Here is a 13,895-nt window from a genome sequence, read left to right on the forward strand (position 1 = left end):
ATGATACTGGTGTTTTAGTCAAGCCCTCGATGACCGTCAGTGTCTCGGAAGTGAGGTTGTACTTTGTGAGCCAAGGCTCAACTTTTGTGACAGCCCTTTGGATTCCGATTTCCGCTTCATGTGCTGCATCCGGTGCCCATGGTAATGCGCGTAGCGAAAATGCATGAACATGCTCTGCAATGTGGTCTAGAACTGCCATTTGACTGACTTCGCCCTCCTCCAATGCTGGCCAAGCGCACAGGGGACAAGAGGTAATGTCGGCCGTGATAGTTGTTTTGCACGCAGCTGCAAGAGCATAAAACTGGCCTTCTGAAATAGTTTCGTCATGTTCTTGTAAGGTGTGCGCTAGAAAGTCGGCTTCTGCCTCGAACTGCAGGCTGTCGAGACAAGCGAAGCACGTCCACATATCAGTGCTTCCATGGTCGTCTCGCAGATGTGACCCCCAGGCCCTTTTCGTAACATAAAGTATTTCCAGGTTGGACATCCTGACAATACACAGGTATATGGCTGGATGTCTTCTGCAGGATGTTTCCTAAATAGTTAACCGGCATTTATCTAGAAGAGGAGAGCAAGACTTACTTCCATCGAGACGTCTCCAGCATACCAACAGGTAGGGTCTGACAGCAACAAGGACAGCTGAAGGCCATCGCATCTTCACCTACCTTGGGTGGACGAGGATATGGTAACTTGGTGACAGTAGTAGATAGATGGGTTCTTGTAGCATGAGAAGAGGCCGGTCCTTTCGGAAGGGCTGGCAGGACTGCTGGCAAGTCAGTTATACCAGAGGCACTCGTTACCATAGCCACAGATTTTGCCGACGGCTTTTGCAATGGGACAGAGCCAATTGTTCGTGCTGGCAGCTATAACAAAATGGGCGTAAAAGGCGGGAAGCCGATGTAAATTACATTGATTTATGATTAAGTTATCTAACTCAGTTCCACAATTTCTATATATCAAGTTCAACGATACGGGCGTGTTCCAAATCTAAGACTTTTGTCTTCCCATTCCTCTCAACAGCCTCTGTGGCAGCCTTCGTATCAATCCTCCAGGGCGGAATGCACCTAGAACAAAGTCAGTACCACATTGCCTCACTGGAATAAGAACTTACGCCTCGTCATGTAAACACCAAATCAACCTCTCCGGACATCCTAACCATCCAACCTTCATAGCCGCAAACTCAGCCGCACTCCCATCAAAAGGTCTCCCATTCAAGTTCGCTCTCCCGGCTACAGCCATAATCGCAATATCAGGTTTCGGCTTCAAGTCTCGCAGAATACCTTCGTAACCACCAAGATGGGCACTCCAGAGCAATGCTTTCTCACCCATAATGAGATTGAACATTAATTGGCCGCCGTCGCAGTGTGAGAAAACGTTCTTGCCATCGTTGACGTACTCGATGAAAGAGCGATGGCCTGGTGTCAGTTTCTCAGGTGGCATAAGATCACCGATTTTTAACAAGCCGTATTTCATACCCATAGTTATATCGAGCGTACAGCTATACGGACTCGCCGAGCCTTTATACACAGTAGCTGTGTCGATGACTTCAGGATGATCCTCTGGCATGAAGCAATGCAGCGAAGGCCATACGTCTACAGACAAAGCAGCATGCGTGTGCAATGGCCGTGTAGGTGCGCCAGGAAGACCAGGTGCTTGTAGAGAAGGATCATCTCTGACTTTGCGGGTGAATAATGGGATGCGCTCGCCGCCTTGCACGGGGAGGAGTTGAGCTTCTGGTACACCTGCGACGCGGAGGAGGTTTATCGCCTCATTGTTTGCTATTACTATGGCGCCGGTTTTGATAGCAATGCGGTCAGCTCCTGGGAGACTTGAGTTGTTAGTTGTGGAATTTCTAGAGTGTGAGAGACTTACTGGTCGAAGTGGGCGTGGGAAATGAAAATGTAATCAGCCTCTGTAACTTCATCGACCGACAGGTACTTTGGTAGAATAGTAGGTTTGTCAAGCCATGTGTCAAGGAAAATGGTCACGCCTCTGGTCCGAAGGCGGAAGGTTGTTGCACCAAACCATTCGAGAGTCGTCTTTTCCATGATCGATTATTCGATAGTCCACACTTTTCATATCATGAGCAATCCATCGTGAGTCGGCTTTTATTACGAGAACATACTGTTCCGTTACCCTATTCTTAGGTCCATCATGGGTATAAGCTGCTAGTCCGATTTGGGATCCGATGCGATGTGGGGCCGACGGGGTAAACCGACCTCGGCCCGGCCCATCAACAACCGTCGGAATTTCATCGACTATCATCTCCCTCAAGCAACGAACATATACAATTCAAGTCCGCATCCCCGAAGCGACGGGGTAAACGAAATGGATCCAGACACAAGCCTCAACCCACTATTCTGCGAATACTGCGGCGAAACATTCCAGCGCCGGGAACATCGCGATCGCCACCTCCGACGACATACGGGCCTCAAGCCGTTTGTCTGCCAAATCTGTCAGAAGTCCTTCTCAAGGAAGTACGGGCACATTATAGTTTGGAAGGTTCTGTCCAGCTAACGTGAATATTAGCGATACTTTAGTTCGTCATCGTTCCCTGCATGGGCCACAGCATAATGAAAGACCTGCTCGGCGGCCTGGTCAAGCTTGTCTGCCATGTTCCAAGTCTAAGCTGAGATGTGAGAGGGGCTTGCCTTGTGTAAGATGTAAGACGAAGGGATTTCAGTGTAGGTATCCTCGTGGTGAGGCTGATCCTACAACGCCTGGTAGTCAGACTGGAGGGGCCATCCAGAGCCCAGTGGGTTCAGCGACTTCAGAGTGTATCGCGGTACAGACAAAAGATACGACCGTTTTTGGTGAGGTGAGCTTAGAAGGATGGAGCCATCATCCCTCCATCTCATCAAATACAACCAGTGTGTCAACCATTCCGGCCGATACAACATTCGTAACCCAGCTGGACACGCAAGATTGGCATCAAGATTCTACGGCTATCTCCCTCCACGATATAAATAACGGCATGGGGAATACTGGGACAAACTGGACTCCACTCATGTCCAACTTCGCTTTTCCATGGTTCATGGACGGTCCGAATATGACCTTTGATGTACCAGACTTACAGCATGACATACTTCCAATCTTGGATCCTTCAGCTTCTGTACCAAATACCATGCAGCCCCAACCAGCATTTGTAAATTCCCGTCAAGAATATCTCAGGCCGGAAGAGATATGCTCTGGTTACATAAAGCCCTGCAAATCCTTTCCCCAGCCTCCAGAATCCAGTGTACAGATGGCAGGCGCTGAGATATATGGCCACATCCAGCATATTGCACAGGAGGCATCTGAAGCTCTGGACGTCTTCTACAGGAGCCAGTGTCATGGAAACCAACCCGGTATACCGCCACGTATCATACATGCGTTTGTAGAACTATATTTCGAATACTTCGACCCCCAGTTCCCATTCTTACACCCGTCCAGTGTGGAGGAACCAAACCTACATTGGATCTTACTTCTAGCTACTGCGGCAGTCGGGAGTAATTATTCAGAGATCAACGAAGCGGATTCGTATAACGCTATCCTGTGCGATTTGCTTGCTCGGGCTGTGGAGGTTACAGTAAGTCAAAGGATGGGGCCAATTAGATTTATACTGACGAATATGATGATAGATATTGGAGAAGTTGATGAAGCCCGACTTGGTTACTGTTCAATCTGTGTTTCTGCTCCATGTTCTTTGGATGTTCTCTGGCTCGCATAGAGACAAAGTCGTGCTGCAGCATAAACGAAACAGCCTTGCGACTATGTGCTGGGACTTGATCACCGCAGATGGACGGAGCAGTATGGGACACCATCCTAACCCCCGGCAGGAATGGCCAGACTGGCTGTATTCGGAGAGCTTACTCCGCCTTGCCACTTGTATTCGAGGTATGACAGTGATAACCCAAAAATTCGGAGATAGAATGACTAATTATCGTGCAGGGTTAGAGTGTCTGGGACACCTCTTTCTCGGAACACCTCTTATCTTCAACTTCAGAGATATCACACGTCAACTACCCTGCTCCGATACGATTTGGCAGGCCCGAAGTGCACAAGACTGGAAAAAAGCCCAGGAAACCCCAGTGTCAGATACAGATACGAAATCGACCTTTGTCTCGAAGATGACCCTGCTGGAGCTCTTTATAGACGAGAAAAACATAGCCCGTCAGCTCCGATCTTCACAACTTCTAAGATCCTCGTTTACCAACAGCCACATCATCCAAATCCCAGATTACGAGAATCTACAGCTAGAAGCGTCAATTGACCAAGCCGCCCTCAAAGAAACAGAAACGCTGTTCCACGTGCTAGCTATACTCAGACGATTGCCTCTGGAAATACTGCACTCCGCTACAGGATGGCAAGCGAGTAAACAACAAATGGTCGAGGCGAAACAGAAGTTTGGAAGCTTTTTACAGAACGGGAGTAAGGCGAGGCAGTGCCTATGGCACGCAGCATCAATCTTCAAAACAACACGCTCCTCCCGTCGCCTAGCATGCTACGACGCCCTCAGTCTGACAGTGGCAATGGGATATATATACTGCTATCTCGAGCTTTCTCCACCTAAAGCCCCATCGGCGAGACGTCCAGCCATCGTGCGGCTTGACCAGTTGCATGACCCAGAAGAGATAAAGAAGTGGATCGAAGGTGGTGATGATAAGATTGTGCATCTAACAGGGGTGGGGCTTTTGGACTCGGACTCTCGTGTGAGACTGCTGCGGGACTTGGAGATGACTTTGTGTGGACAGATAGCTTGGAGGGGCTTTTGTAGAGCTTTTGCCGCTAGCTTTGCGCAGTTGAGACGAGGGGAGACGCCGACGAAGGAGTCTACGGTTCATGTGGAGGATGATGAGTGAAGGCCCGCTCTGAGAAATGGGGCTGGGCCGACGGGGTACTAAGCCGGATCAAGATGGATCCACAGGACGTGTAAGCGGAAGACATCCTCATTGATACATTGGTTACTACACCAGGGCAGCCAGCATTGTTAAAATTAGAGTCCGTGATAATATTTTAATAAGAAGTCGTGCGGCTCAACTCAAAGCTTCAATATCGAGTCTTCTCACTACTTCCGTCATGGCTCCCCTTAAAGTCATAATCATAGGCGGCGGCCTCGCAGGCGCGTGTCTAGCAAACGGCCTCCTCAACAACTCCGACTCCATCTCAGTAACAGTCTACGAACGTGATCCCCAAGGCTCTTCGAGAGGCGGGTACCAAATCCGTCTCGGAGCCCACGCCTTAACCGGTTTCAAAGCCTGTCTCACGAAAGAACAATACGCCCAGCTCCTCCCACTCTTCGGCAAATCCGGAGGTGTGGTGTCTTCCGCACCATGCATCTTCAGTCCTTCAGACCTCAAAGTTCTGATCGACTTGAGTAAAGCTCCTCTTTATGAGAAGAGTGCTCCTATTGCAAGGACTAGGTTGAGGGACTTTTTGCAGAAGCCACTGCAGGAGAACGGCGCCATTGTATATGGGAAGAAGTATACGAAATATGAGATCCTGGAGGGGAAGGTGGGGCAGAGTAGCGTGAGAGTGCATTTCGATGATGGGACTTGGGAGGATTGCGATTTACTTGTTTCTGCGGAGGGGAGTGGAAGTTGGACCAATAAGCAGATCGGTCTGGACAACATTGTTACAGAAGTCAAGCCAGGACATGGAGGCTTTCTGGGGAAATGCCATCTCCCGTGGTCCGTTCTACAGACACTACCAACACAGCTTTTGGAGAAAGGCACGATATACACCGGCAACTCCAAAGCCATGGTTTTCGCAGCAGCATATCTCCCCGAAAGTCTATCGAAGCAATCGTCCGACAAACCTATCAACTACGACGAAGAACAAGCTTCGCTATTCCTGGGCATGTCATGGTCAACAGGGCCTTCATCAAAGGACTTACCAGAGAATATCGACAAGAAAGCCCTCATGCGAGAGAAACTCACGGAAGCGGGTTTCCATCCCGACTTCCACAAGTTAATCGATGCTGTGGACAATGAAGATCTTATGACTACACCTTGGAGATACGCAAAAAGCGATACGCCCGTCGACTGGAGACAAAAACTCTTAAGCAAGACGTCAGATGTGGGAACTGCACATCCAAGAGTCTGGCTCATCGGAGATTCGATCCATCCAATGCTTCCATCACGAGGAATGGGCGCCAACAACGCCATCCATGACACGGCCGATGCACTGGGTCCATTACTTGAACTTGCAAGAACGGACGGACTTCTAACGGATGATGTTGTTTCTGCACAGTTAGACATTTATGAGAAAGCTATGATGCCGAGAGCGTTTTCTTGGGTGAAGAAGAGCAGCAATCAGCAGGTACGTCACTCATCTCCAAACATTGCAACGCTAACATTTTTAGCTGCCTGATCTTGATAGCTTTGCTGGAAAGGGAATTATCCTTGGACTGAGGGTTGTTCTTTTGGTTGTTAGTGCATGGGTTGGTGTTTTGAAGGGGTTTGGTTGGACGCCAACGGACGATGCGCCTGAGCTTGCATAGGGTTTCGTGGCTGTCTGTGGTCAACATGTTGTTTAACTTCGAACCTTAAAGCTTCTGCCTGTCAATTATACTCAAGCAATCTTTCTGTGATAAGTATCACAGCCTTTCTTAGAGCGAAACTATCTTAGACAGGTCCCAGCCTGTGTGCTTTACAGACTGTATACGTCCATCTTCACCTGAGGCATATGTCGTTATGGTAAACGTGTTTGAGGATTTCCTTCATAGTCTTGTTTCCCATAACATCGTTGGCCATAGAGTCCTCAGCCGCTGTATGGTAGGGACACTGAAGGTTAAGGTTCTTCCATAACAGCATTACGTTTTTCAAGCATCAAGCCTACAATGCCTGCACGAAACCTTATTCTCTGCCTGAGAATGTAGTTTCTACTGATTATAAAATATCCTACCTACTTCCATTCGGTTGTTCTGCCTTCCATCTTCAACATCAACTTAATCCCGACTCCAGCAGCCACGTATCATGTCGCGTCTCGAAAGCCTTCCCGTCGAAATCGTCGACCGCATCTTCTCCCACCTATGCCACCACTGCAACAACACATACCCCGAGATCCCAACGAGCGATCATGGAAGAGACAACAAAGCCCTCTTCCAATTGGCCAGAGCCAGCAAACCCTGTCGCTCTATTGCCCTACCGGTTTTGTTTCACTCCTTCTACCACTACCAAGAAGTCAGATACATATTCAAGATGTTCAACTGGCACCAGGATTTCACACAATGTACAAGAACGCTATTTCTACCTTTCAGGAGCACTTGCTCCGATATTCCTCTGGTCAGAAGTACGGCCGGGATGATTTCGGTTGCGGATCTAAAGGCTTTCGACTTTGCGCTTGAAAACCAACATCCATCCGCTGAGGCAAGTCTGGCGTTGACACTTTGCCCTAAGGTGAAGAGACTGCAGATTACTCTCGATACTCTCGACAGGAGTAGGGCTTCCTTCAAAAACACGTTCCATTTGTTTAAGCGGATTTCAGGATGGCGGGGTACCCCCGCCATCTTCCAATCCCTGAAATACCCTGAAGTACGGATGGGCTTTGAACCTACAGATGGAATAGTCGCCTCTGGTGTCCCCCTCCTTCTCGAGATGTCCCCACGACTTGAGGTCTTGATCTTGAGGGGCAGAGACGGCTTCAAGCCCAAGTGCGTCGAAAAGTGCTTCTTTGCACAAAAAGTCCGTCCCGCGCTCGAAAGCCTTGTCGAAATACAGATGATAGGATGGGACTTGACAAGAAGGAACACCGACAGTTATGTCCTCGAGTAATTCCTCACCGCAACTAAGAGACTCAGGTCGTTCAAGTATCTTTCCAGTGTCAAGAACCCTAACTTTCCCAGTGACTGGGAGTTGGGTCTGTTCCATTACGCGTATCCTCCACGGCACCTTATCAACAAGTTGCTGCGAGTACAGTCAAGTCTAGAACATCTAACACTTGATTATGGAGAAAGAGGACTCACTCGAACCTATTATTCTCCCAGGACAGAGAAGATCATCATCGACTGTCGTCAGCTGAAACAATTTACACGTCTTGAGACTCTTGAGATAGACCAATTCTGCTACTGTCCTCACCAACGGGGCGAACTCAACCGCGACACAGAAACAACTACAAACCTAGCAGACATGCTTCCTATTACTGTCCGCACGCTAACTATATCCTTTCCAAGATACAGAGGAGGACATCAATGTCTAGATTGTATCTTGCATCTTGGCCATCGCGTGGTAGCTAGAGAATTTCCTTTGCTTGAAAATATAGAAATCAACGCTGGTGTTGTTACACCGGTATTCCACCCGAATCTCGTCGTTAGCACGATGAAGCTCGTGGACGATGTTGAACGAGATCTTACGAATCACAGATTCAGGATTGAAGAGGCGTTTATGGGCTCAAGTGTTGTAGTAAAGTACAGGTTTTGGGTTAAGGATGAAGTTCAAGGGTAGTGGTAGACAGAAGTAAGAATGCGTTTGAAACAAAGCTGAAAGAGGGGCTAGGTACCTAAGTCTTGACCATGTCATGGCTTCTTTGATTTATTGTCTCTACAGTCGCCGCCGTCTGAGTTATATCCCGATAAGATTGAGTGACCCATCTTTGACAAGGTTTTTAGAATGACTTTACACTTTCGTTGAAGCATTATAACTGCTTTGTTTCAACGAAACCTCGTTTGCCCTGCCTTGACACAAGGTTTTGGCTGAGCATAAAATGCGCTTTGTTGCTTGCTTTCATCCCTTTGTTCCCTCTCTCTTCCACTAACAATGATAACATCACACAAACACGACAGTCATCATACATAACAGCCGTGATTTTTCTTTTCCATTTCTTTTCTCTTCCTTCCACCGAAATCAATCACCTACCACAACCATCGAGCTCCGCCATCCGAACAGACAACCGCTGTGAGCATAGCATCATGGCGCGATTCGAAGATCTTCCCGTCGAAATCATCAACTTCATCTTCTCCCAACTACTCATCCCCTGCCGCGACGAATGGTCCGAGTATATGACTGAATACCCAAAGGCCGACGCTAAAGCGCTTGTCAGCTTGACTGGAACCAGCAGACTGTGCCGCTCCCTTGCACTACCAATCCTTTTCCAGTCTATCGACAAATCACACAAGGGAGAGTACATATTCAACATGTTCAACTCTCACCAGGATTTGACACAACTCACGAAGGCTCTCACTCTACCTTTTTCTCGGCATAGCAACTCTGATTACTCCGATGTGCAGGATACGGCGACGAGACTTGGCGTTGGTGATCCAGTCGACTATTCTATACAACAAGGGCGTCCCGAGACCGCTGAGGCGAGTCTTGCCCTTGCTCTTTGCTCCAACTTGGAAAGGCTGAAGATACATCTTCCTGACCACAAACGTAGCAACGACTGGAGCAACAAATCCTTCGGACCAACGTTCAGCTTGTTCAGAATTATTTCATGGGAACTGGAAACAGCCGTGTGTCTTGAAAATATGAAATACCTCGAGTGTTTTACGAGTCAACGGCAATCCTCTCGCAATAGGACCCTCTGCGGAATCCCGCGACTTCTTCAACTGACTCCCAAGGTCGAGGTCTTAGTCTTGAGAGGCTATTGCGGCAAGGATTATCGTCTCAGGGAGCCATTCAGGGTAGATGTGTGCCGTCCCGCGCTTCAGAGTCTTGTCGAGATCCAGCTGTTGGAATGGCCGTTGAGTGATTACGCTGATGACGACATTGACGTCTTCGGCCAAATCCTTACTGCAACAACGAGACTAGAGACATTTGTATATGTCAACGAGGCAATTTACAATTGGGGATGGGAAACTACACCGCGAAAGCTCATCAACATGCTCCTACCTGTACAGTCAACTCTTCAAAATCTGACACTTGACTATGGAAAAAGGTCTCTTCTGCCATTCAACCACGGCAGGTTTGACTCAGAGGAGGTCGTCATCAAGCCTGATCAACTCAAACGGTTCACACATCTCAAAAGCCTTGCGATCAGACAATGTGTCTATTGTCACCACCAACTCGACCGCGAAGCCGAGGGAGCCACATATCTAGCCGATCTGTTACCACTTACTATCCGAAAACTGACTATATACTTTCCGAGACACAATGGAGCTGTTCAATGTATGGACTGCATCTTATACCTTGTCCAACGTGTGGTGGCTGGGGACTTCCCTTCGCTTGAGTTTTTGCAAATCAATGCTCATTTCGACCAATTAAGAGTTGTGAATTTTGGACGTCGTAATGGCCGCCGGAAGCGTCTCCGCTGGACGGCCGAAGATGCTGCCAGGAAAACGATGATCTATGACAAAGAGCTGGCAAATGCCGCAAGGAGGGAAGAGGGGCGAAAAGAGAAGCTCCTAAAGGCCTTTGCTGGTTCCGGAGTTGAGATAAGGTACAGGGCTTGGCAAACGGTGGATGAGGATAGATATTTTAGAGACTTTGAGTCATGAATACACAGTTGCAACATCTCTTGCTTTGGAAGATAAGGTAATCATATTGATTCGGAGAGGGATTGAGAGGACAGCTTTATAACAGTCTCACCAAGTGATCGACACTATCTTACGAACGAATTCCTCCTTCCGTCCCAAAATGAGATTCTTGGCAATCCACTTTCCAGCATCCGCCCTCGAAATCGTATACCCAATCTCCTCCTTCTCCCTCCCCTTCTCTGGATCCTCAATACCAACTCTCACTGGTGCATCGCTCTCACCATCGACCAACAGACTAGCTCTCACGACACAAAAGTCTTCTCCGCTAGAGGCTAGTTTGTCCGTCATAGTAATCTTGTCATCGCGCGCAACTGCGATTGCAAAATTGTAGATTGGATACATGACGAGGGGGTAGTCACGGCCGAAGCGCGATGTTCCGGTTGTGGAGACGGCGACTATGAGGGGTTTTCCAGTTGAGCCTTTCTTTCGAAGTTGGGTGATGGCTTCGAGAAGGACGGTCATGCCTACTTCGCAGACTTTTGGATCGTCGATGGTTAAGCTCCATGGGACAGGCTTGCCGCCGATTGAAAAGAGCATTTCGTCAACCAGCGCGCCGTCGGACTTAACTAGACAATCGCTGACGGCTTTTGAGTCATGCGCGTTGCCTTCGACCACACGAAGAGCGGGATACTCTTTCTGGAGAGCTTCGAGCTTGGATGGGACGCGACATAGCGCGATGCAAGTATGGCCTGCGGAAAGGGTGATTTTGAGAGCTGCGAGGCCGATGCCTGTGCTTGCACCGAAGAAGGCGACTGTCTTGGTTGAGGTTGTCATACTTCTGGTACGAGTCTATGAGAGTTGTAATACGGTACGAAGATCAGTTGGCGGAGAGCGGCCGTTATGTAGAGATGATGATTGGCATGTGTTATTATCAATGTAGGCAGCAGAATAGAGTCAGGTGGTGTTTCGGAGGATTATTACACCGAGTCATGAGACGTTGGGTGAATGGCGCAATGAACTATGTAAGGCGGCGGCACAACAAAAGAATGTCGTTGGTCATCATAAGTCTCTTGTGGTCTAGACTCTGACAGCTTATCTAAATACCAACTGTGCCACAACAACCTTTAAATAACCTCAGCCTCAATCAGCATCTCATACTGTTGTGGATCCGGCCAAAAGTTAACAATCTTAAATCCGGCACCCGTCAAAAGATTTTCCCACTGACTCTTGGTCCTCTCCGCAGATGAAAGAAGAGACATCATCTGGACATCCATGGTTGTCTGGCTAATACTGGCTCCCGTAGCGGGAATGACGATATCGTAGATGAACAGCTTGGAGTAGCCCTTCGTCATAGCGTCTCTTGTGTGAGTTAGAATGGTTGTAGCTTCAGCGTCGGGCCAGTCGTGAAAGACAGCGTGCATGAAGTACGCGCGAGCACCTGCATGGTCAGTGAGGTGCTATTAATGGAAATGGAGGACGACGTACCGGTTACTGGTTGAGGCGTAAAGAAATCATGGACCTGAACAACAATCCTCTCATCAACATCAACCTTTTCAAGAATAACTTTCAAATCCTGCAAGAAAAGCACACCACCAGGTAAATCCGGCTTAGCCTCAAGAACACGCTGTATATCGATCCCAGTATTCCCACCAACATCCACAACAAACGGCTTACTCAAATCAGCACCATCAAGCAACTTGTCAACATCGTAGATCTTGGTCCATGGTGTCTTCCACGCTGTCCAAGTCTCCATGTGACACGTGAAGGCTTCGTAGAATTCTGGAGTTTTTTGGAGTCGGTCGAAGTAGTTGAGACCGTCGGGATCGCTTGCTGCGAAGTTGCTTTGAGTTGCTGCTGTGGGTTCTCTGTAGTTGTTTTTGGCGAGGTATTTGGGGAGGTTGAGGGCGGCGGATATGTAAGTTTGGGATCTGGGATTGTTAGATGGGTAGATGGGTAGATGGGTAGATGGTTGTAGGAGTGGTACTTACCCTGCTTCGAGAGAACCTCGAATGCCGGTGTTTTCATCGCCTATTGCATGGGAGAAGGGCGTTGGTTTGAAGGTATCTTCGCCTGTTTCCTCGACGACGTAAAAGGCAGCCATAATACGAAAGAGGCGGCCTACAAAGCATCAGTACAAAACCCATCACCGCCAAAAGAATTCTCACTTACGCAACAAGTTAGGCTCAACATCCCGTCCCGTTATTTTGACCAGTTCATCAATGGTCTTCTTCCCACCACCATTCTCTGTCCAAGCCTTCCAGAGACCCAGATCAATGCAGGTCTGGATAGCCGCATTGACAGCGGGTTGTTCAAAGTCAAAGCCCCATGCTCGCTCATTTGGTGTTTCAAGTCTAGCTAAAAGACGGCGAGCTGCGGCTCGGACGCGGAGACGCTCGACTTCATCGCCGTTGAACTGTGACGGGTGGATGTTGTCGAGAGTTGCGATGAGAGAGTTTGTAGAGGGGCCGATTGAGCCCATATTGAAGGTGATTGACAGATGATTTCTGGATGGATTGGTCTGGAATTGTGAGGCAGCTTTTGCCTTGGGTGGGAGCCTTTCCTGATATAAAAACAGTCGAACCAGCATCCTGCCCTCACATACTGGAGTGAATGCAACATCCCAGCGTCTGCATCAATCGCTGCAGTATCTCCCTCAATGCAGCATCAAGACCTTCCAACAGTGGGTCAGAGATATGATCATTATCCCTCTTGGTGGTCGATAGAGAATCACGGAGGGAATGATCTTGCCCCCGCCACCGAGAGTTGATGTCTTTTTGATCTATCATTTCTTGGTATGAAGGTGTTTTGTGGCCGTTGGTCGAGTCACTGCAATCAACTGGGGTCCAGATCCTTGAAATGGTAGGCAAACTCAGTCTCTGCGCCCGTTGCTATAACGGCACGATTTTTTGAACTATCAATGTCGGCGGTCTTAGCTTCGCCAATTTGGAGGTTCTTTTTAACAGCTCAATCGTACTTGGGACTTTAACCTTTGAGTACAGAGCCGCCAGCTGGTGCTCGTTACAGGGTTAGTACTAGCGCTCTGACCCCGATTCCAGCACCTCATCTCCCCGGGAGCCGGGTCCTTGCGGCGCAGTACGGTCTGATCACTAAACTGAGACCCAGCACACATATAAATCATTGGCTATCACAGATCAACGAATTCACTAAACAGATTGAGTTAAAGTAACGGCTCAGATCACGCAACTGTTATTTCCGCAGTGGAGACTTGCCCCTCTATTGTGTACTTTTTGTTGGTGATGGATTAAATCCTCTGGGTTTGCTTTTTCTCAGCGTAACATGGTCTGAGCAAACAGCATAAGCGAGACCTCGCTTACAGCTCGGTGCGGGGAGATGAGGAACGAGATAAGAGAAAAGAGACTCAACCGCTTTTCCCTGCCAAGGTTTGTTGTCAAAGCGCTTTTGAGAAAACGAAAATGATATTTGTCGTATGATATGATCCGTGCCGTTCCGATCTTCATTGCAAGATCTTGGCTGCAGTTCCGGTTCA

General features: G+C 48.5%; 7 protein-coding genes across 7 annotated transcripts; 4 read left to right on the forward strand and 3 right to left on the reverse strand.

Annotated features, from left to right (window-relative positions):
* Positions 1–946: 946 nt before the first annotated feature.
* B0J16DRAFT_393852 (uncharacterized protein) lies at positions 947–2,045 on the reverse strand (the record flags this gene model as incomplete). Its single annotated transcript, XM_046132091.1, has 3 exons — positions 947–1,061; positions 1,109–1,825; positions 1,870–2,045. 3 exons carry the CDS (start codon positions 2,043–2,045, stop codon positions 947–949), a joined length of 1,008 nt encoding a protein of 335 aa, XP_045985721.1.
* Positions 2,046–3,004: 959 nt separating this feature from the next.
* Positions 3,005–4,838, forward strand: B0J16DRAFT_368139 (uncharacterized protein; the record flags this gene model as incomplete). Its single annotated transcript, XM_046130189.1, has 3 exons — positions 3,005–3,565; positions 3,618–3,873; positions 3,928–4,838. The coding sequence occupies 3 exons, from the start codon at positions 3,005–3,007 to the stop codon at positions 4,836–4,838; spliced, it is 1,728 nt and encodes a 575-aa protein (XP_045985722.1).
* Positions 4,839–5,055: 217 nt separating this feature from the next.
* On the forward strand, positions 5,056–6,478 carry B0J16DRAFT_315526 (uncharacterized protein; the record flags this gene model as incomplete). Its single annotated transcript, XM_046125253.1, has 2 exons — positions 5,056–6,297; positions 6,341–6,478. 2 exons carry the CDS (start codon positions 5,056–5,058, stop codon positions 6,476–6,478), a joined length of 1,380 nt encoding a protein of 459 aa, XP_045985723.1.
* Positions 6,479–6,929: 451 nt separating this feature from the next.
* Positions 6,930–7,751, forward strand: B0J16DRAFT_393856 (uncharacterized protein; the record flags this gene model as incomplete). Its single annotated transcript, XM_046132092.1, has 1 exon — positions 6,930–7,751. The coding sequence occupies exon 1, from the start codon at positions 6,954–6,956 to the stop codon at positions 7,749–7,751; it is 798 nt and encodes a 265-aa protein (XP_045985724.1). The 5' UTR covers positions 6,930–6,953.
* Positions 7,752–8,884: 1,133 nt separating this feature from the next.
* Positions 8,885–10,408, forward strand: B0J16DRAFT_379708 (uncharacterized protein; the record flags this gene model as incomplete). The annotated part of the gene is made up of 1 exon (XM_046131018.1): positions 8,885–10,408. The coding sequence occupies one exon, from the start codon at positions 8,885–8,887 to the stop codon at positions 10,406–10,408; it is 1,524 nt and encodes a 507-aa protein (XP_045985725.1).
* A 44-nt stretch (positions 10,409–10,452) lies between these two features.
* Positions 10,453–11,432, reverse strand: B0J16DRAFT_50414 (uncharacterized protein). Its single transcript, XM_046133949.1, has one exon. It carries the CDS (start codon positions 11,219–11,221, stop codon positions 10,496–10,498), a length of 726 nt encoding a protein of 241 aa, XP_045985726.1. The 5' UTR covers positions 11,222–11,432; the 3' UTR covers positions 10,453–10,495.
* Positions 11,433–11,442: 10 nt separating this feature from the next.
* B0J16DRAFT_410596 (S-adenosyl-L-methionine-dependent methyltransferase) lies at positions 11,443–12,866 on the reverse strand (the record flags this gene model as incomplete). The annotated part of the gene is made up of 4 exons (XM_046133166.1): positions 11,443–11,825; positions 11,873–12,315; positions 12,376–12,505; positions 12,557–12,866. The coding sequence occupies 4 exons, from the start codon at positions 12,864–12,866 to the stop codon at positions 11,512–11,514; spliced, it is 1,197 nt and encodes a 398-aa protein (XP_045985727.1). The 3' UTR covers positions 11,443–11,511.
* Positions 12,867–13,895: the final 1,029 nt, after the last annotated feature.

The sequence above is a fragment of the Fusarium flagelliforme genome (genome assembly GCF_020744385.1).
Source record: "Fusarium flagelliforme strain FIESC 12 MPI-CAGE-AA-0113 chromosome Unknown B0J16scaffold_2, whole genome shotgun sequence".
In the NCBI taxonomy this organism is placed as follows: domain Eukaryota; kingdom Fungi; phylum Ascomycota; class Sordariomycetes; order Hypocreales; family Nectriaceae; genus Fusarium; species Fusarium flagelliforme.

Excerpts from the sequence above, each read along its gene's own strand:
- B0J16DRAFT_50414 (XM_046133949.1), bottom strand. The coding sequence starts at position 11,221 with ATGACAACCTCAACCAAGACAGTCGCCTTCTTCGGTGCAAGCACAGGC.